Genomic DNA, 21101 nt, shown 5'->3' on the forward strand with positions numbered 1-21101 from the left:
CCTGATGCGGCTGCGCACAGTAGGTGCCTTTTGAGCAGCACCGGGCTCTTTGGCTTTAAAAGTATTTCGACCGTATTGGATAATGCGCCGGCGGTCACGGTCAACCGTTGGGCGATCGGAGTGTGCGGTTTTTGGGGCCGACCTTTTCTAACCCGTCCTTCCTCTGGGGAAGGCAGCATCCCTGTTTCCATAAATATGGACATGCTGGTCGCCTGGGGGAAACACCTTATTGCCTTCACACTCCTGTCGCAGAGGACAGTACAGCTTTACCCCCAGACCGCCTCGTACCACGATTACTCGTAGTACGGGGTCTCGCTGCTCTTGGTCTGGCTGCTCCCCTTTGGCCTTCCTGGCATAGTTGCACCTTGTGGAACGAAGTTCCAGCCAGTGTAGCCCGCGAGATCATTGCAGCACTGAAGCCCGACCACCACGTCAAGGTGGCAGCTTTAGGTCGGGGGAACAGAACATTAGAGGCAAGACCAACGACAGTGCGTTGGCGCAATATTATCACTGTAGCGAAGTGAAATGAGTGAAATGAGTGGAATTAAGTTTGGGTGCGTGTTTTGCGCCCCTTCCATCTTCATTGAGTTAGTTGCTTAGGGGTTTATTTCGCTATGTTTTAGTCGTTATTTGCTATTTATTTGCATGGAAGACCCTGTCGATAATAAGATATTTTCGGTTCGTAGCTCTGTCACACTTGGAAGCTGCTGACGGACTCAACAGCATAATGAAGCGGGAATAAACATTTTGGGATAAAATTGACTACCTCTTCCAAGATTTCCCCGGATGGCACCACCTTTACTGTCCAAAATTCAACTGTCCACCTCTTCATACAGCAGACTATGGTGATCTGGTTCCGTGGTATGCCGCTTATGCCGCCTAATAAAAATAGTTTTAATCAAAGTCAGTTTGAGAGCAGCATCAAAACAGAGAATAAGTCACCTGAACAAGGACTTTGACCATTAACATGAAAAGACTGGGAAAAGCATAGTTGATCGAGGACCTGTGGCCGTCTTTCGCTTGAAGGATGAAGACACCTAATAAGCTGTTGCTCTTAATCTTCAGGCACTTTAAAAAGACAGTTTGGTGGCTCTAGTGACTCGGGAAGTTGTGGTGAGATTTGGAACAGACAATTATGAGACCTATCCAGCATGAGTGGAAAGACACGGTCTTTCCTTGGGTTTGTGAGTGGCAACAGAGATTCTAGCTTGACCCTTTAATGTTGAAACCGAGTACCTCTTGCGTCCTCAGTCTACTACAGGCAACTACTTTTTCACATAATGCCATTCATTTACAGGTACTACGCAAAACGTTGTTTCCTGTCATTGATTGAGAATTTGGCCAAGCATATGATTCTGGTCAGAGATGCAGTCCTCTTAGACTGTATCCAATTTCTGGAACATTGTGAACGTAAGATTATTGATTGTTTAAGTTTTTGTTTTATATAATCATCACAATCATTACTTTAGTTGAATCTATTCGGAATCCAACCATTCACTAATGATAGTTTCCTTAGTCGTCTGATGTTGTTTACCAAGCTCTGTTGGATAGGGCAAAAACCCTCAGTGCCTTCCTGTTCATGATTCGAACGTTCACAAGGACCCACTGTTGTCCACAACAGGAATACCGACTAAGCAGCTGTCCAAATATAAAAGCCACTTCAATCAGTAAGGTCTGTATTTGAAGGGACATTTTACGCGTCATGAAATTCAGTTTCTATCCAGATTGCTTGAATGAGTGTCTGGAGGTGCAGGCACCCCGGAATGATTTTGGTAGACTAGCGCTAAGTCCCTACCCCGTCCACTTTTATTCTTCAAAATAGGACTTTGTCTGGAGGTCAGGCACCCCGGAATGATTTTGGTAGACTAGCGCTAAGTCCCTACCCCGTCCACTTTTATTCTTCAAAATAGGACTTTCAAGTAAATCATGGTTGCACGGCGGCGAAGCATAGTTTTCAAGACTGATGTCGATGATTGTGCGGCCGAAACACAGTATTCTGCCTCTTTGGAAACGATTCCAAGGGTAGGAGGTTTTTTGAAGAGGCATAAAATGTCAAATGTCTCCCTCCTTGCCAAAAGTGGCTCTGACTGATTGACTATTATTCTTATTCTAGAAAGTCTGTCCAATGACAATGAATTAAATGAAAACAAAGGTAGACATTGTGAATATATTTGCGAGATGCTTGTCCACCGGCAAGGTATCTGTTACTTATTAGTCCAGCTGATAAGAAAAAATTCCCAGTTCCAATCGTACCCGACCAGAAATAAGCCCACCCCGTTCTTAGCGCATCTAAGTAGTAAAACTGTCTCTCTTACGCGACTGAAATGTGGGATCAGTATTGTGACGTAACAGAAAGACAATCTTGCTATCTACTTCTGTTACACCGAACATCAGAGGAAAATCGATCAAATGAATCCTTAGAGACGTTCCAAGTAGAGTACTTTTCTTGTGGTTTTGGCCCAGAAATACCCGAGTTTATAACTACCATATGGCAAGACCAATACGGTAAACTCACCATCCTTGCTATCAAAATTCAGTGACCAATAAAGTCTCACGCACATTCGTGTCACCGTGTCTCTACAACGCAGGATGACTGGGTCACCTGAAGAGCAACCGTTGACTTCTGGGCACTGAAACACTGCTGGAATTGCTTGTAACGTGTGGCCAAAATTTCGTCCTCACATGCATCCACTCATTCAGTTAGTCAGTCAGTTTGTCAGCTACAAACTGTATGCCGAAGTATGGTGATCCCAGCTGTTGCAGCTTCCTTTATTGAGGACGTTGAGAGCAGTAACAAGCAACAGATATTTTAAGGTAAATAAAGGTGTATTTTGATTTATTTCACTGAGCTGAAGTTTAGGTACGAAATAAGGGCTGAGTGATTGATCGTTTGGGGAAGAGTCATTGAATGACGGGTTGGAAAGGCGAAAGATACTTTCCGGTTGCTAAGGCCGAAGAAGGGGATTTGGTTGAGGTACCGAGAGTTGAGAAGTTCGTTCAAAATTCTGAACCATTAGGCAGTGAGAGGACATAAATTCTGTTCAAACCACGAATTAGACGGAGTTCGATTTTTCTGGAGTGACCGTTCCAGGAGCCGATGGTTTAGTTACTTGACTGACTTGGCTTCAATGGCCGGCCTTGGCCGAAGACAGTATTTGGCTCTTGGTGACGTCAGTTATTTTTCGACCGTCCTGAGTGATTCGCCGGCGGTCACAGTCAGCCATTAGGCGGTTAGTGTGTGCAGTTTCAAGGCCGATCTTTCTCAACCTGTCGAGGGAAGGCGGTATTGTGGCTTCCATGAATAAGGACCTGCCGGTAGTCGGAAGGAAGACCCTACTGCCTTCAAACTCTTATCGCAGATGATTGTACGAATTCACCTTCAGACCGCACCTTTACACGATTTCTTGTCCTTCGTCCGATTGCTCTCTACCAACCCTCCTGGCATTACTGAATCTCAAAAAACAGAATTCCAGCCAATTTAGCCCACAGAATCAATGCACCACTGAACCTCGACCACCAAGACAAGGTGATGTTTCTAGTTCAAGAAAACAGATTGTGAGTACTAGTAAGGATAGAATGCGGTAGGTATCTGGTCTCGGTACTGTTAGATAGAATTTGGAGCTCTTCTGAAATGTCTATCTCTCGTTTCATCACCATGATTATCATCATCATGATCATCGTCGTCATCATCATGGCATCGGTGTTCAACAATGGTGCTTCGCTGCCCTACAAATATGATTTATTTAGAGGCCTTATTGGGCAAGATGGCTCAAGTGGTAAGAGCACGAATTTAGTAACCGGAAGGTCCGTGGTTCGACCTCTCTACGTCCCCTCTCTAAACATGGGCAAGCTGACAGTATCCCAGCCCTCGTACCTCCTTCTAGTAGAATGGCAGTTAGGCACCGAAAGGGTGCTACAGCTGAACGAGTGAGTGCTTATTGCGAAGAAAAAAATAAAGACAGACAAAGAAGAAACCTTACGCCACCTTAATACTTCCGAGGTGCCCAGACCACTGTTCCCCGTTACCAACTAACTGTTGTCGAGTTATTGCTACATTTTCAAGGAATTTGTGGACGATCTTTGTAATAATAAATAGTGAGTAGCGTGAATAAACAGAATACAACGATACCAGATTTTGTGCGCTGCACACTGTCGGTCTGCTGTTTTTTTGTCGCTTAACCAAGCTCACAAAGTGGGCCAAAACGAAGTATAATGAACGTCATTTAGTCAGTTGCAGTCAGTCTCGCACAATTTTTTGACATCTGTGCTAACGTACATAAATGTATATAAATGGCTGGAGCTGTACTTTGGTACTCTTTATTTTTTTTCTCTCTCTGCCGAATGAATTTTGGAATCCAACAAAAAATAACTAGGCACTACGGTTTCACAAGCAGCCCTTTCCATCATTCGAGCGGCCAGTCAAGCAGCTGCCGCGAGATAACAATCCCATGAGTGGAAGATGAATGCCGCTATATCCTGTCTAAGTGTGAGCTAGTCAAACTACTGGTCGTGACCATTCGTGCCACTCGTGGCCGAACGGCTTAGTTTTCAACTTGTAGAGGGTTCCTGATATGCGCGCCGCTAAAGATTTTCGATTAGGATGAAATGGCTTTACAGTGCTTTTCGGTACAGGTTAACCTAACTTGTGGGACCAAAGCTCAATCGATAAGTCCCATCAACGGAACCAGTAAATTACGAAAGATAACCTGCAAACCGGAATCTTGTAACGAGGGCCTTGGGGAGATAGCTTTACTTAGGGCACTAACGGACCATTAACTGGGTTGATCAGTGGACCAAGCCAAGGTATCTGGCCACAAAGTAAAATTCGCACCAATACACTTAGGCTGGACACATCCAATTTCCGTACTCTGGAGTGCCGGTGATTGGACCGCAATTTAGAAGGAATCCAAGTTTTGCGTTGCCCCTGTTTAGCACCAGTGATGAGAGAACTCAAAGTATGCTGGTGTGGAGTGAGTGACCGGAGGTTTCACTCTAAAGGCATCATTTTAGTCTGGTGTAGGATAACAGGATTTCGAGGATGGGGTGGTATAAGGGTTGCATGTATAAGTTGGTAGAAGTCCTATTGCCAACACTCAACATACCACGTACCGCTGGTTTAACACCTTATTGTGATCGGCTGCAGTTAGTATAGCTCATCACTTGAAGTAATTTACAAAGGCCCACATCAGACTGAAATGGATTATCTTCCTAACACAGTGTTTCTCGATGCACTTTAAGATGGTTCCAAAGTCCTGTTTGAGAATATTATTGAATCACTGTTTTTATATGTAAGCAAGTCGACTCTGAAAGGCCGTTTTTGATCAGATTTACCAGTCGTTTCATTTGTTTCCACCTTCAGTCTACGGGCGTGATGTCAAGGCATTTATCGAACAACCATTGGACTCGGTGAAAGTTCATCCCGGTCAGAATACAGTCACCTATGAAGCGAGGCTTTTGAAGTCCTTACTTTTGGAAATTATTCATAAATGAACAATTACTTTGATTGACTTTGACCAGCAAATTATTATATATTTTCACCTAAAAGTTATTTCGGTCTTTGTTGAAAATGTGCATACCAACATGAGGTGTTTTTCTAAAGACTACGGGCATTGCCAATAATTACAATTTGCCTGCCGATGCGAACAGAAATGTAGAGAAGTCATTCCTGCTTTGATAACACTGTATAGAATACTGTATAGAACCAAATATATTTCAAGATAATGCAACTACTGTTAGAACAAAAACATTGTTACTTGGTCCTGTTTGTTAAGACGAACATGGTTTTGATCTAGCGACCGGTGAGTCGGTGCAAACGATCTGTTACGATGGTTTCATCGTATATTTGTGAGCCTCAAACATTTTGTTTTGAAGTTTTCGGGTTCCTACCAACTTAAGGTAAACCACCTGTGAACTTGAGGTCACAGATAACATGTAGACGGCACCCATCTGGTGTTTATGTCGTAAAGTAGTCATGTGAATGAACTATTGGACTCAATAAACAACAAAAGTCAGATATTGTCCGACGGGTTCCAAGCCTGTGTGGCGCTACCTAACTAGGAGTCCTGACAGGCGGATCAGTCGATCATCATAACCGGGTCAGGTCGTCTTTCGAGCAGTCGGGCATACCAATCACGTCGCTCAAGCATGAGCAGGTTCGCCCGTGACACCTAATGATCTGGGTGCGTCCGGTATGCGCAAATGGAGGAGTGGAAACATACTAGCCTCGCATATCAGATGCCCGGAGTTACAACTCCAACGCAGCCAGGGGTGTGCAGTGCTGATGAGCTTTAGTAGGGAATGACTCGAGTGCTGTGCTTTGCTCTTCATAGGAACTCACGAGAATAATTGTGTCGGAACAGGGAGAGGACTGCTCGAAATTGGTTGATACGTATGTGAACAACACATCCCGCAGCCACCTATAACCAAATGAGAAATACCATTCTGCAGTACAGGTTTTCTCCACAACCTGGTTTTCTGTAGACGGATGCTGTGTAGCTTATAATTTTCATTTTCTGGACGAGCCTCCGAAAATTCAATAATTAAGCTAGTGAGTTTCATAACCTTCTAGGTTACTGGATTTTGTTCACTCTTCATTCCGAAGTGGTCACACGGCTATTTAATTCAACTAGAGTCGAGAAAAGGATTGTCTGGTTGATTCGTTCCAGACTAAAACAGAATGGTTCGTGACTGCTGAAAACCTCCATTGGATTGATATATATATATATATATATATATATGAGTGATACAAAGAAGTCAAATCTATCGAGATGAAAAAGAACACAGCTCAAAAGTCAGAGATTCCTGTCGAATACTGCGATTGGGTTCTTTGAGTAGAGTGGACGAATCAGTGAACTTACGGGATCCGATAAATAGGATTTATAGGTCGTTCAGGAAATCCTGATGTTTAAGTGTATTAGCTTGTGAAGATTTAATGTTATTTGAAACAAATGAGATGAACGCTTTATCGCCCGTAAAATTTATCTAAAAATCCACGATAGATATTCTTTTTGTCCAAAAAACTTGTTTTTGTATTTTTTCGTTTTACAGATTCACTTGCTTACCTCATAAGATATCCTGAAGTTTCATTCAAGGCTCAGCCCAGTGAGTCAAAATTCTGGCTGATTTAGGCTCCAAAACGAATCTAAAAACTCCGAACATCAACTAAGGACGATGTGTTTCAAACTCTAAACTTTGAATATACGACCGGTTTCAGTCCATGACTAAAAAATCAGAATAGAATGAAAACTTTTGAATGTCCTTTCAGCGAGACCATCCAGTCATATGCCATCCATTTCAACAGATGATTGGATCTCAAAACCTATCCAGAATGACGGTATGCGTCAAGCAACATAACAGCGGCACCTACTGCATAACACTACATTTGGACTCACTGAAAACCCACCACTTTCATCCTTCTTGGCGCTCATCGGGCCTGGTCTCCAAGTTTCCATCAACCTAATTTTCTAATTCAATACCCAGTTGTACGTGAGTGGTGAAACAGAAATCAATTTGTTGTTAGCGGGAAACACAAACGAATGTCTGGTGAATATCTCGTTCTTTATGTCAGATGTCATGCACGTAAAACGGGAGACTGTTTTAGTTGAACACTTTCATTTGAGGAATTACAGTAGATGAGAATCAGTCGATTCCTCTATTACCACCAACGTAATTTGAAAATAAGTGCAGTTCTCCCCTTACATCTATTGTATGTTAATGCAAGCACCCAAATTAAGCTGTTTTATCATCATCTACATCTTACATCTAAATAGGAACTTCAGTGACACGAAGGTCCACTTTCTGCCTCTCCACAAGTCCACAGAGTAAGATAGTGTGATGAAAAACTGGTTATTCGGTTCACCCTCGGGCAGTCAGTCTGTTTGTTGTGGTACTGATCATATCACTGATCAGATACGTAGAATTCAGCAACTGGAGAGTTTGTCTGATTTACATGAATTATTTACAACACCTCAAAATGTGTAGTTACAGAGCTCTGCCGTCGGCCTATCATGTCCATTGGTACAAAGCGATACCAATTCACGAGGTCAGGGAATTACTGTTTTACGGAAACGTCTGATGCAGAAGTGAAAATGACACTGACAGGTTAGGCTTTTTAGTCAGCGACACTCTCTCCATAAAATGTCAACGGTAAATGATAAGGTTTCAACTTTGGTGTTATGGTCAATGTCATTGATGATATGGTGCAGGATGGCAGGATACCGGTATCTTAGCGCCCAAACAGTGTTTCTTTTTGCACTTTTGTGAACTCGTTAGGCTAGTTGGTATTGGTAAACAGCCGAGTGACTGCAGCTTTTTAAAAAATCAGGTGTGCTGTTGGGCTACGAATAACGAATTTATGGATCAGATCACGTGTGAATGACTAGGGGACGGAAACGTGGTATCGAGGTCACGTGACAGCTATCATTGACGCTCACTTGAGGATTAACAAGGGGAAAATACCTTTCCTAACTTAAAGCATTTCTGAGTTATTCTAATGAACTAATTCATATGAAGCAAACACCAGTGACCCAAAATTCTAGGCAGTACAAGAACTATTTATCAGACTGTAACCACGTCGCCGCCAACGCTGATGTGAACTTAAAACAGTCCACAAACACATATCGCAGGACTATTCAGACCATTTTGCCGGATCATCATTTTCCACGTTCTGACCAGCTTCATGTTACTTGCTCACATCTACTGAAAACAACCTAGTGGGCTATAATGACAAAAGTGTTCCAGACATGTGTATAAGTCATAGAGGACTTATTATCCAGAGGACACAGTCACAAAAGTGATAGTTTAACAAAGATTTCAAGCGCAGCCCATCCCTAACACAACTGCCTGTATTGGGCCAGTTAACTAAGATCAAAAACCTGACAGTGTGGTGGATGGAGGAAAAGTCTTCGTAACCCGACTGGACCGGTATGTACCACAATGGAATTCCTCGGCGCTCTGAACAAGTTTAATCGTATGGTTTCTGAGACAGATATAAAATATTTATCTTCGCGATACAGTACCAAATTGTACAACTCGACGCCGAGCACTTGGGTTATGTTCAGTCTGAGATTCATCAGTCTTCGACAACTCCTCATGTTCCTCTTCCACTTCTTCATCCTCGAACTCTTCATCATCGAGATCCTCGTCTTCTTCTTCTTCGTCGTCCCCCTCACTTTGCTCGTCTTCCTGTTCCTCTTCAGAGTCCTCTGGACTTGTTGTGTCCGACTTTTTGGTAGCTTCATTAGCTGATTCATCACTGGCCACTACAGTGGAGGTCGTAGGGCTGGCCTTTGATTCGGTAGCGTTGAAGCTCCTGTTACTGCTAGCATCTTCCAGTGTATCGCTTTCTTCGTTATCCTCAAGATGTTTGGATGATAGTTCCTCAAAATTTCTAGCTCCTTTTTTGTGGAACTGAGGCTCTGTTTTCGGATGTTTAGATTCGAAAGTCTCCTCTGTTTCCGTCTCCATCTCTGTAGTGGTGTCGTTGTCTCCAGCAGTTTTCAGCTTAGAAGCGGGTACTTTGCGTTGCTTAGGAGGACAGTCTACCAGTCGTTTGGCTGATTTTTGTTTCTCACATGGTGAACTTAAACACAGTGCATCATCCTTTGTTTGGTCCGACTTGTTGGAGTTTGTGATAGAATCTGAGGCAGCTGTGTCTTCAGCTGTATTACTAGCAGACTCCTCTTCATCCTCTGTGGACAGAAGTGTGCTCCTCAAGTTGCGTTCCAGTCTGGTCGTCTCGAGCTTTTGTTCAAGTTCTCGTCTCATTTCCGACCGAATGGTTTCATTGGTCTCCTTGGATTTTTTCTTCAACTCCTCTCTCAGTTTGTCCAACTTTTTCTCATGATAATGTACCACAGCGGTTTGCTTGGCTAATTCGTCAAGCAGAATAGAGAGTTTGGCCTTTAAAAACTTCTGCTCCTTTTTCAGTGCTTTGTTTACACGCAAAAGCTGCGGCACACTGTCTCCAGTAGAAGTGGCTTGATCCACAGGTGCTGCTGTGGCATCCTCAGTGATTAGTTTCCATGCCCCTTCGTTGTCTACTAACCATTCCGCCTGGTAAGCCCCCAGACGACAAGTAGGTGCGGGCAACGGATCGGCTGGATTCAGCGTGGTAGGCAAAGAGAATCCCAGGAAGCCTGAATTAGCAGATGAGCTGGTTGAAGTAGTTTGTAATGAGGATGTCTCACATACGCTGGGATCCGCATTGCTAACATTAAAATCACTCCGATCAACTGATTTTGCCCGTCTGTTTAGCATACGGCTGCGACGCACATACGTAGGGGACTCTAAATGTGTGCGTACATTTTGAATTAACTCGGCTGCTCGACTCCGAGCTGAATTAGCTACCTTTGTAAACACTTTTGGCGGAGTCATTCGGCCACGCAGAGAAAATCTTTCTCGCAGCAAGGCCTTCCCGTGTTCCATGGTGTTATTAATTCCACGAATAACGACTTCAGTAACCTTGAACTAGAATCGATCAGGCGCCGTTTCAAATTGGCCAACCAGCCACGTTAATTCATCCGGCAGCAAAATGGGAACGTTAGACGGTTGAGTGCTTTTAAGATGAGATGCAGAAAACTACGATTCGACACCAAAGATCACGTTCTTTGAGAAACCCGCATCCTCATGCCACAAATCTAGGAATCCGTTAGATATTTCTCAGCTGTAAGCTGACCGAGTGATTAAGTTGGATGACCAAAAATGCACACAAAATCTACCACTTCCATTATCATCACCCTGCTTTACTAGACAAAGTTGACCAATTCCAAGTTGGTATGACCTGAGGTTAAAGTCAACTGGTCTATGACCGTGCCAGAATGGTGTACTTTCCCTTCGAAACATTGCCGCGTGAATTACATATATGTAGCTGCCACATTTGGTCACATCACCGGATCGAACAGGGTAGTCAATTGTACTCATCCTACTGTAGATTCGTCCCAACAAATTAGCAGCACTTTCTGAACGATAAAGATAATTGATTTGATGAGGTAACTTTGATCACTCTCGGTAATTCTGAAACCATACGACTGGTAACAAAGTATCTGTTAACTTTCACTTTCGAACTGGCATGTTTGTAAAACCTCCTAAAATCTTCGCCCTTATGTTTTGGGATATGCAGGCTTAACCGAGTAACGAGAAAAACAGTATCAATACGGTGAACCCACAGTCAGCTGACGGCAAGATATCACAACTCAGTATACTCGTACACTTTTGGATGGCACATATTAACCTCTTTCGGGCTGTCACGATCATAGTCATCTAGCTTCGAAGTAGACGACAGTCTTCCTTTGAAATAGAAAACAGTTGGTTTTTTAACCAAACTCTGGCAGGCAAGTAGTTAACCTTCATATAAGTATAGGAATACTTATGTACGAAGTACGGAGTAGAGGCTTTTGAAACAGACCTTTGCCCGTGTCCAACGGCTAGGCTTCCATAGAAATCTCGGCCGCATAACGCGCCAGAAATGTAGGAGATTTAGCATTAGTCCATCGGTTGCAGTGATTTTATGTTCATCCCGCAGCAACAGCTTACGTTGCCAATGAGCCGACACCCCTATGAGTTCTCGCGGCGTAAGTAAGCTCCATCCATAGGCTAACTGCCACAAAACACATCCAGTGGCTAGGAGAGAAACTCGAGTCCCCGGTGATGGGGCCGTCTTCGACGCCTGAACAAAAACAAATTACAGCTGCGCTGAGTGTAATCTATAGGCAAGGTCTGTATTCACACTGGCTACAAAAATGGACGATGACAAAGGGGACGATAGCTCAACAAAACACCAGAAGCATGACTTTGTGGAGATCACTGATGGTACGCCACTGAATCTGCTTCGAATGGGCGGTCTAAAGATCGTTGTATTTGTAGAATAACCTTTTACTTGAGCATAAAAACCTATCCGTATATAAAAAATTCCTCTGCATTCTTTGGTCTTTTATGTCTTGGTCAAACGGGTGTTGTTCTTCCATACATAAGAAGAATGTCGTATTTTGTATGTTGCACGATCATCCAAGCCCCAGCATCAAAATAATCGTAAAATTTGACATCCTGGTACAAATGACCGCAAAATATTCTAATAATTGATTGACGATATCACATGTGAAGCGACAAAAGATATATTGACATTGCTCTGTATGAATTTTACATTCCTTTAAATATACGTCTGAGAAATTCATTAAAAGTTGAGTTTTTTGTACCGGTCTTGGTGAGGGCAGCACATATGCAAAATCTTTTTGACGAAAGTTTTCTATCAATTCCGACAGAATTGTAAGAACGTCAGGGAAAATTCACAGAATAGAACGGCTTCGAATTCACCACCAGAAGTTTATGAATTCGGCCAGTTTTTTTTAAAGGCTAACCGTAATTCTCACCATGAAATGCGAGCATAGTGCAGCCTGCAGTCACGTGTACACTTGCTTGGAACTGTCGGTGCCAGTGAAATTTCGACCCATAATCTAAGGTTATATTGAATGATGAATCAGCTGCGTGTGGGACAAAAATGCTACCTCTTTTCCATTTGAACAGCTGCATAAAAACATAGAGGTTTCAAAGGCTAGGTGAGACCACTTCCGGTCCGTTATGCCCAGAAACCATAAAGTTGCCATGCGCTTATCACGAGCTTAAGAACGTGGTTTTGAAGTCTGATTTGACAAACCTAGTCACCCACACACCATTTAAAATGGACAAAAGACAAAAGTCACACGATTTTACTGTACATACTGTGCGCAGAATACCACACATACACACATTTTTGTTCGGCCACTTCGCAAAGACGGCAATCACCACGGTCTAACTCGAGCTGTGCCATAACCGCGAATCGCAAGGATTGTGTTACCATAGGCTTGGCAACGAAGCACTGCCTCCAAAGTCTGTTCATGCAAGAGCAATGGCCGAAAGAATTGGTGTTAATAAAACCCATCCATCTGCCAGCGAGTCCAACGAGAGTCGTAGTTCTACCTGTTGTAATTTCATTCACGTTTTCAGCCTAATGATGGCAAGAAAATTCAAATATGGGACCGGTTGGGGGTGCAAAGGGCCAAAGTTTTTAGCTCGTGGATTCCTCTCACTTCCCCGAGTTCACCATTGCAAGAACTGACTCGTTGTTCGGTATAAAAGGACCAACAGCTTGTCAAGTTTCGGTCTAAAATTTGAGATACACGCATTGAAACCAACTGCTCCGCTATGCCAAAGTGAAGTCGACCGGACTAATAGCGAGAAATATCCGGGCAATAGCGAATCATGCTGGGAATTGTGCCAAGCCAAAAAATCGATTTTCAGGACACATATTCACCTTGTATTGGCTGTAAGGTACAAGTTCGCTTCTCATTGGAATGCTGGAAACTCTGATATGCTGGGAGAAAACGGAATTAAGGTCTCCCGCTTAGAGGAATACGCCGTCGAATTTCAGTGAATCTTCACTTTTATTTTCCCTTGGGCTACTTAGCATATTCCCCCAAAGGGGCTGCGTTACGTAGCCAACGGTAAGTAGGCGGATATACGTTTAGTACAAGCGAAAGGAAGAACGCCTTCGCTGCGGAGTTATTTATTCGAAAATGCCAACTGAACCGTTACAGACTAGTGGACAGGGAAGCAAAACGCTCATATGCAACTTGTTTGCAAAAACTGAGTTCCCATCTTCTCTTTGAACGCGTCTTACTGAACTTTCCTGTATATTCACTGACGGTTGTTCAAATCCAAGCAAATGCTACAAAGCGACTCCACAAATTCCGTGATAGATCTCTCTTTTCAAGGGAGGCAAAGCGAATTTACAAGAAAACATACTACTCACATGCCTCCCCCATCCGTAGTATCACCGTTACACAAGGAGTCACAATTACTAGTTTAGTCACTTCCACTTATTTATTAAACAGTTTGCAGATATTTTTAAATTTTTAAGGTCCTATTCATGTTATACTGACCAATTATCCAAAGTCAGTTCTCAATGTCACATCTTTCATATGCGCGAAGTAACATAACTATCACTGTACACTTGTTCGGGAAAAGGATCAACCAAGTGGTATTTAGGCCCAAACTTCAAATATAGATTTCAACAGAGCATAGAACGCTGTGCTGAAGATGTGCATGCCTGTACAGACAAAATCCAAATTGTGGTGTTTGTTTTCTCATCTCGAAACAAACTGACTTGGAACACTGTGAAAGACATCGAATTCTGTAGAGAATCTTCGAGTGCTCCGGACAGCATGATTATTTTTGGTATTGTTGTTTTGTTTCCACAAAATGTTTAAGTAGCCATGCCAGAAAATGCTGAGATACACATTCCATTCATGTTAAACCCCAAAAACCGATCGAAAATGCCCGGATTTCATTACTTAGTGCGGCTATTGATCCCTATGTTCAACTGCTACTTTTAAAAACGGGTTGGGAGTTCAAAACCCAAATTTTTCGGCGAAAATTTAAGGAGTCTTCGAGCTATGAAGCATTCTAAGTAATAATAGATACAGCATGGGAAGACTAAAGGAATGCGATATTACAAGAAGTTGGTCACTTGTGTCTGCAAACAGTCACTAGTTGTTTCGTCACGGTGAATCCACAAATCATGTTTTGTCTCGGTGCTCCCTGTGAACGCGGTTGTGATGTCGCTCTCACAAACGCGGTAACATGGAGAAGTCTCCCGGATAGAAAGATAAAGTAAACACATCACATGTGACAATTGCCACAGCGTAAAATCTTGGCTTACATGCTAGGCGAATAGGCTCACACTCACAAATAGAACAAATCAAAGTCATTTCACCACCCAAAAGAAGTCGTGGAGCGTTCCCCTTATGAGGAATGATATCCGAAACTTACGTGAATTTAAAACGACGGATGATAGCTCTTATTTCATGTTACGTCCTACTACCGAGTGCCGACTGAGGTGAGAAATCCTTGGAAAACTGATGACTACATTTGGTAACTTTTTCGGGTGGGTGGATTCCGCGGAATATGACACGAACTGTTTTGAATATTGGGTTTTCCAGCAAGCAGCGTTGGAATTTTTGTACAACCTGGGACACAGTTTACTGGGACCTAGTGGGCAGAAACTGTCGAAAAAAAAATCGGAACAAGGAACATTCGGTGGAACTGCATTCAATCAAGTGGAATAACATTTCACATATTGCATTAATATAGTGGTCACGAAAAGCGCCACACCAGAAGTGTAACGGAAAAACAGCTCACTTTGGTCCCATGTTCTGTTTTTGATCGAGAAAAACGAGGAGTCGATAAAATCAGTTTATTAATTCGATTTACAGAAATCCTGCTTCTGTACAGCTTCAACAATTAGCAGAGAAGAGTTTATCCTTCACTCTGACAGTTCGTAACAACTGTGGACTGAAGACAGCGTGAGAACAAGAGCGGTTCTCATAAACTCGTAGATACACTACTCAGTTCGGTATCTTTTTCACCGGTTTTCCTTTGGATTTGGTACCGGATTGCTTTGGTTTAGGTGGGGGATATGCGTCTACCAGTTGGCGCACGAGTGCTGCAAAAGTTGAAAACTTTGTCATTGTAGGAATGAACTCATTCGACGTACACAGTAGAGACAGAATAAATTGCAACAGTACGGACATGCTCCATCTTGAAATGTGACTTACAGTGGTAGGTAGTGTCTGGTGGCAAATACAAGCAGTTAGAACAAGCTTGAGTATTCTAAGGTAGGTAACATTATAGGCAAAATCTCACGACTCGTGAACTAACTTATGCATACGAAGCGTGATAGTGGATGTTTGTAGCAAATCGAAACGAACAAAGTGTATTTCAGTATACTGCTCATGTATGCTTTTGTACTGGAATTTGAGTAAGCCAGTCAGAACAGCTTGAAAAGCCTATGATGGACTTTCGTATTACACTTATCCTCAAAAAGGCCTGTTTCAGTATCTTTTGAAAATGGTCTTTTTGGGGCATGATCCAACCTTGCTATGACAAGGAATATCCATAGTTCCTCATCCATTGTATCACATCCAGTATTGTGATGATGAATTGTTTGCCAATTTTATGCCCTGTGGATGAAAATGACACTGCTCTCCTAGCAACGATGATTGCAGTTTCCCGAATATTGTACCCCGGGACTTTCATTGATCCCCCGAGGAAAAAATTTCCGTGCTTGCCTTCGTACGTCGCCTCGACTGACACAATCCATGGAGAAGTGCCGGTCAATGAAACCGCAAAATTAAAGTACATTCTTCGGAGAAGCACCATCATGTTGGAATCACATCAATCTTCTTGTTCTGCGGGAGGTCACGCATCGATCTGTGGTATTAAACAGTCTTGAAGAAATCACAAATAATGTGTGTAAAAATAGGCTTAATTTCTTTGGTCACTAGTTAGCTCATCAAACAGTCAACAAGTTGATCGTCCAAAAACTTTACACCGCTCATGATCCACACGTAAACCATCTTATGATATGGTACCCCAACCTTGCCTTACATTTTATTCCTTGCGGTGGTTGGACGCGTAGCTGTTCAGCATCCCTGAAACCGGTCAGAGTGGAATATTTTACCAGCGTACCAAAAGTTTAATACTGGTCTGCCGCGCAGTACCGACAGTGCCTCAGATATCATCTGGGGCGACATTTTCAGTGACCGTTTGCCATGACATTTTCCGTTTTCAAATGAATTCCTGCGGTGCACTGTCCCACAAGTATCCGAAGACCTTCGTGCGCCTCCGGAGCCCTACCGGTATGACTGAAAGCTTTTGTCATCTTGTGTCTGCTCTTTAAACTTGTTCCGATCGTGAAATTTTTGTTTGAATCCAAGATGGTATTCTCAAACAGTAGGTAGTGTCAGTACATGACAAGGCCAGTCAACCGCAAGAGATATTTGAGAATGACAAGAGTCTTGATGTTTATAGTGTTAGTTTAAAGTAGCTGAACTACACGGCTCTGTGAGGAGAAATTAGACAGCAGCAGATGGCCCACAAGCATGGGCTTATTACATACGGCAAATGTGCCAAAGTCCTTTGCCATGTGTGTCTAGTTCAGCTTGAAAGAGCAGCATACTTTCTGAGGAGAAAGGTAGTGACCATGGCAGGATGTCGCTGAGCAACTCTATGTCATGCATAGCGCTATGTTGCCTTATTTCAAGCTTAGTTGGTGGTGTTTCATTTTCTGATGCGAAAAAGAGCATCGTGGTGTCATACATGGGACGGTTTACCGGTACACGCTAGCATACAATACTGTATTACTAAAGTGGCGTGGAGGTCATCCCAGTCATCGCATTTTTCAGTTTTAGCCCTTCTTCCTCTACGCAAGCTACTACTCAAAGACTACACACCGTGCAGCCATCGAAGTGATGACTGGATCATATCGATTGCGCCACTGTGTTGCGAGAAGAGGTCCGGATGAAACGAACATTCGCCATCCCACTGTCCTGTTGCAAATATTTGGGAAACGGGGTTTATGAATCTGAGAAGAATTTCCCTCAAACGTCATCGCGTCTCCGGTATTCGCCCATACGGTACATTGCTGGTCTCCCAGTGACAGGCAATTAACCTTGATACAACTCTACTACTCCTATGGGTTTTTTGTTTAAATGACGTAGACGATTCACACCAATAGCAGCCAAATGACTGAAGAGTTATGGTATACAGTGTGAATACGTCCAGCCACGTCTGCCTGTCATTGAATGCCCTTGAACAGTTATAAACGACGCAGTCGTCTGGTTAACGTTAATACCATACTTGGTCCATTGCATTCACTGTCTTGAACAAGGCTTAAGGACGCCGAGATTTGACAGTAGAACTCAATCCAGGATTAGTGAACCAAACGGCTAACACTGCAGTCTATATCGGTCAGACTATGCTATCTGTGTTGGGCCGACGATTGCAGATGTTCTTTCAGTCGAAAGGCACTTCCAGTTGAATATGTGACAAGTAACATTATCTGCGTTTATCAATATTTCTGGTGAAAACTGTCACTCATGTTTTAAGTGACGGATCAACTCACGTTCATAAGGCAATTTACCCTCAATCGTTGGGTTCGCTTGTTTGATGAATTCCCTGGCTTCCTTCTCTGTGAAGCACTCTCCCACCGTGAGCAGCGTTTCCCGCAGCTTCGTGGCATCAATTACCCCAATGTCTAGTGGATCAAATACCTGAGGAAAAATCATTGAACAACTATAGTATGATGAGTGGAGAAAGCTGGCGGTTGGTCAACGAACAAAGCGAGGAAAAGCCTAGGAAATGCACTTTTTCCAGTTGTATTATTGTGATTCCACGCTTTGATTTTCGTGTGCGGCCTCTCTCACCTAACTGTAACCTATTTGGTGTCACATCGTCACGTCAGTTTCGAGCAGTTGACTGAAATGATTATACTGCGGTTAGGAAGACAATGTGTCAAGAGCTACAACAACAACCTGGGACAAAAGATCACCATCGGTAACAGGTGCCCCGACTCCCGAATATGCATCCCCAGAACTACCTCAGCTAACACTGTGTGCAAGTGGATGAAACATCAGATGCGGACCCAAAGCAAAGTCCTGTGGAGGAAGATCAGGTTAAAGGCTGCACTATTCCAGAAAGCACTGTCCACATGTCCATTTCGACGTCAGTTTGAGGGTTACTACGCGATTTTAAAAGGTTGATAACGAATACGAAGTAGCAATGGTTTTATCAGGTTTCGGGTCTGTGGGTATTAACGTTGAACTAGCCTTCATTCATCAACACTCCGGTTTTTGTTACCAAACAGCCCTTGTACGGAAATTCCAACCTGGGTCTGTGGTAGCCCAAAATCAACGAGGAAGCGTCTGTCTGCACCAGCTGACAGGTTCTAGAGCCGGCTTACCTGATTATTGCTTCATAGACGGCAGAATCTAAACATAATGATTACAAAAAACTGTGTGAAGCTCGAAGTGCGAAGGGCCCAACACCAAATGGTCATTTACCTCGCCAGATATACTTCATAACTTGTGAAAATCGTACGTATTGGGGCTCAGATCACCCAGAATTTCAAAACTCCTAGTAGTCAGACTCCAATAACATATAGACATATCTGCTGAGCTGAGCAAAAGTCATTTGAGGCCGTACACGCCATCAGCTCGAGTGAAGTTGGTGACCACTCAAGGTTGGAGTTAAAAGCGAAAACTTGCAGCAAGAAAGTCAGACGCTAATCCTGTTATCTCTAGCTGATCAGCTCAAATCGGGACGAAACGCCTCGTGGATTGTAGTTCCAGACGAATCACTTTTGCCTCGAAATTAGCAATATAACCCTTTCTCGTGGTCCATAACGAACCCGGTATTCCATGAAGCCAAGTAGACGTTGAAACGTCTATAGCTGTGGAAGATGTTTTCTGTGTGCGTGTTTCGGTTCTACTGTACGCTCCAAACTGAAACGCGTGCCACTCTAGTGAATGAATCACGAAAGTGTACACTGTATGAGGGACTAATTGTCACAAAACTAGTCAGTGAAGCAGGATAGGGAGCTTTAGAACTTTTTTATCTTGCCAGTTTTTTAAAGTTTTACAAGGAGAGTGGTTGGTCTAGGAATATACGAACCAAGGATCGAGTAGTATTTCGCTACCGCATAAAAATGGCTCCGACCAGTGTAGTGTTTGGCTTCAGATGTGCACGCATTCACTTTGCACAAAACGACAGATTATACCAGTCTGCTTCAATACTCACAGCTGCAGAGCAGGCCATTACATGCGGAGGCACATTTCAAAGGTGTTTTCAGCCCGTCGTTTGTACAGTGTGTTATTTTGCAAACCGGCGCGACAAACGAAAAATAACTCAGCGAACCAATGAGATCATGAAACGGTCGTGGTCTTCTTACAGAATATAGATAGCATTTTCAAACTGTGTGGAGGGTAGCCCCATAGATTTGGAGGAAGGTTCATCACGAGCGAGACAGCGTCCCTTGAATTTGCAAAGCTTGCTGTTATGGGGCAGCCGCTATAAAAGGTTGGTGTAAGGAGTAAGCTCTGTACTTTGAAACTAAATCAAGCAGTTTGAAGCGAAGAATCCTACTATATGCAAGTTCATGAATATATCTAGTACAAAGCATAAGTGCAGAGCAACCAAGCGAAACCCTTAGATAAATATTCATCTTTTCTCATTCCGTGTACCCATTTTTTCGGAATAGTACTGGATGCCAGAAAAAATATTGAGTTAGTACTAGCGTAGCTATTTAAGAGTGTGAAAAGAGGCTCAGATATTCTCACAAGTGATACTTCGTAAACGACCTAAAAACAAGGCTGCCTGTTTAACCAGCTAAAGGACGCCCGAAAGGAAGAGTCCCACAAGAGAATTCGATGGGCACACCTCTTCAGTTAGCTAGGAAATGAAGCATCTTCTACTAAGCCTGTTGGTCCGCTCACTTTAAAGGCAGCATACAGCTTTGCGTATAATTCATCCCGAGAGAGTACGTGCCTTCCGATAATTTCACAAAATTCCTCAAAGTTCACTGACGGTGTAGCTGGAATGAAAATTGTGAGAATGAGGTCTTTTATCAAAATATTGTTTCACGTTCACTTCGGAAGTATTAATCATAAACATTCGTCTGAAAAATCCATTTTCGGCTAGCTGTGACACTTCACTTATAACCTGATGCTTCTAAACGTACTTTTCAGGCCAGATCCGACGGCGTTCGCTCTTGGAGGATCATTGACTTCCAGTAGCATGGGAGAAGTCATCACTAGAGTTTTTTCAAACACAACTGTGCTACACAGGCCAGAGTGGTTACGGAGCAGGACCGACTTACTCCTACACAAGCGCTGTTCACTACTGTACTCGCCGAAGTTTGGAGTGTATAGGGTACCAGTTGGTCAAACGGCTATTTTTGGAAAAGAGGCCTGCTTTGGAACTGCGACCCAAAACTTTCTCGCAGGAAATGTGGTCATTTATTCTGAGTAATAGCCTAATGATTTAACAGTTTTTTAGCGCGATATAGTCGGAATAACTATTAGTTTAGAGAGGCAATCAGGGATAATCTCTGTTGTCTGTGTGTGAAGGACAAGGCTGAACTGCATTATTTGTAGAAGCCTGAACGACAAACACGAACGAATAATCGTCACGGTACTAAAAAATTCGCGACATACAGCGATATCTGGCAAAGCACATGCTACAGAATGCATCCGTGTTGTGTGATATCTGTCAAAGTCCCAGGTTTTCAAGCA

The 21101-nt window shown here is 43.1% G+C and overlaps 3 protein-coding genes across 3 annotated transcripts in view; 1 reads left to right on the forward strand and 2 right to left on the reverse strand.

Moving 5' to 3' along the window:
- Positions 1-5571, forward strand: part of T265_02356 (hypothetical protein) — a gene marked incomplete at both ends in the record, with an annotated part of 22856 nt that extends 17285 nt beyond the window's left edge. The window contains 2 exons of the mRNA XM_009166570.1: positions 1298-1410; positions 5360-5571. Of these exons, the coding sequence (XP_009164834.1) occupies positions 1298-1410; positions 5360-5490 (244 nt within the window). The remainder of the gene's footprint in view (positions 1-1297; positions 1411-5359) is intronic.
- A 3426-nt stretch (positions 5572-8997) lies between these two features.
- T265_02357 (hypothetical protein) lies at positions 8998-10425 on the reverse strand (the record flags this gene model as incomplete). Its single annotated transcript, XM_009166571.1, has 1 exon — positions 8998-10425. The coding sequence occupies one exon, from the start codon at positions 10423-10425 to the stop codon at positions 8998-9000; it is 1428 nt and encodes a 475-aa protein (XP_009164835.1).
- A 5160-nt stretch (positions 10426-15585) lies between these two features.
- Positions 15586-21101, reverse strand: part of T265_02358 (hypothetical protein) — a gene marked incomplete at both ends in the record, with an annotated part of 62576 nt that continues 57060 nt past the window's right edge. Inside the window, 3 exons of the mRNA XM_009166572.1 lie at positions 15586-15602; positions 17936-18083; positions 20304-20401. The remainder of the gene's footprint in view (positions 15603-17935; positions 18084-20303; positions 20402-21101) is intronic.

Source organism: Opisthorchis viverrini (assembly GCF_000715545.1).
Source record: "Opisthorchis viverrini unplaced genomic scaffold opera_v5_28, whole genome shotgun sequence".
NCBI classification, from domain to species: domain Eukaryota; kingdom Metazoa; phylum Platyhelminthes; class Trematoda; order Opisthorchiida; family Opisthorchiidae; genus Opisthorchis; species Opisthorchis viverrini.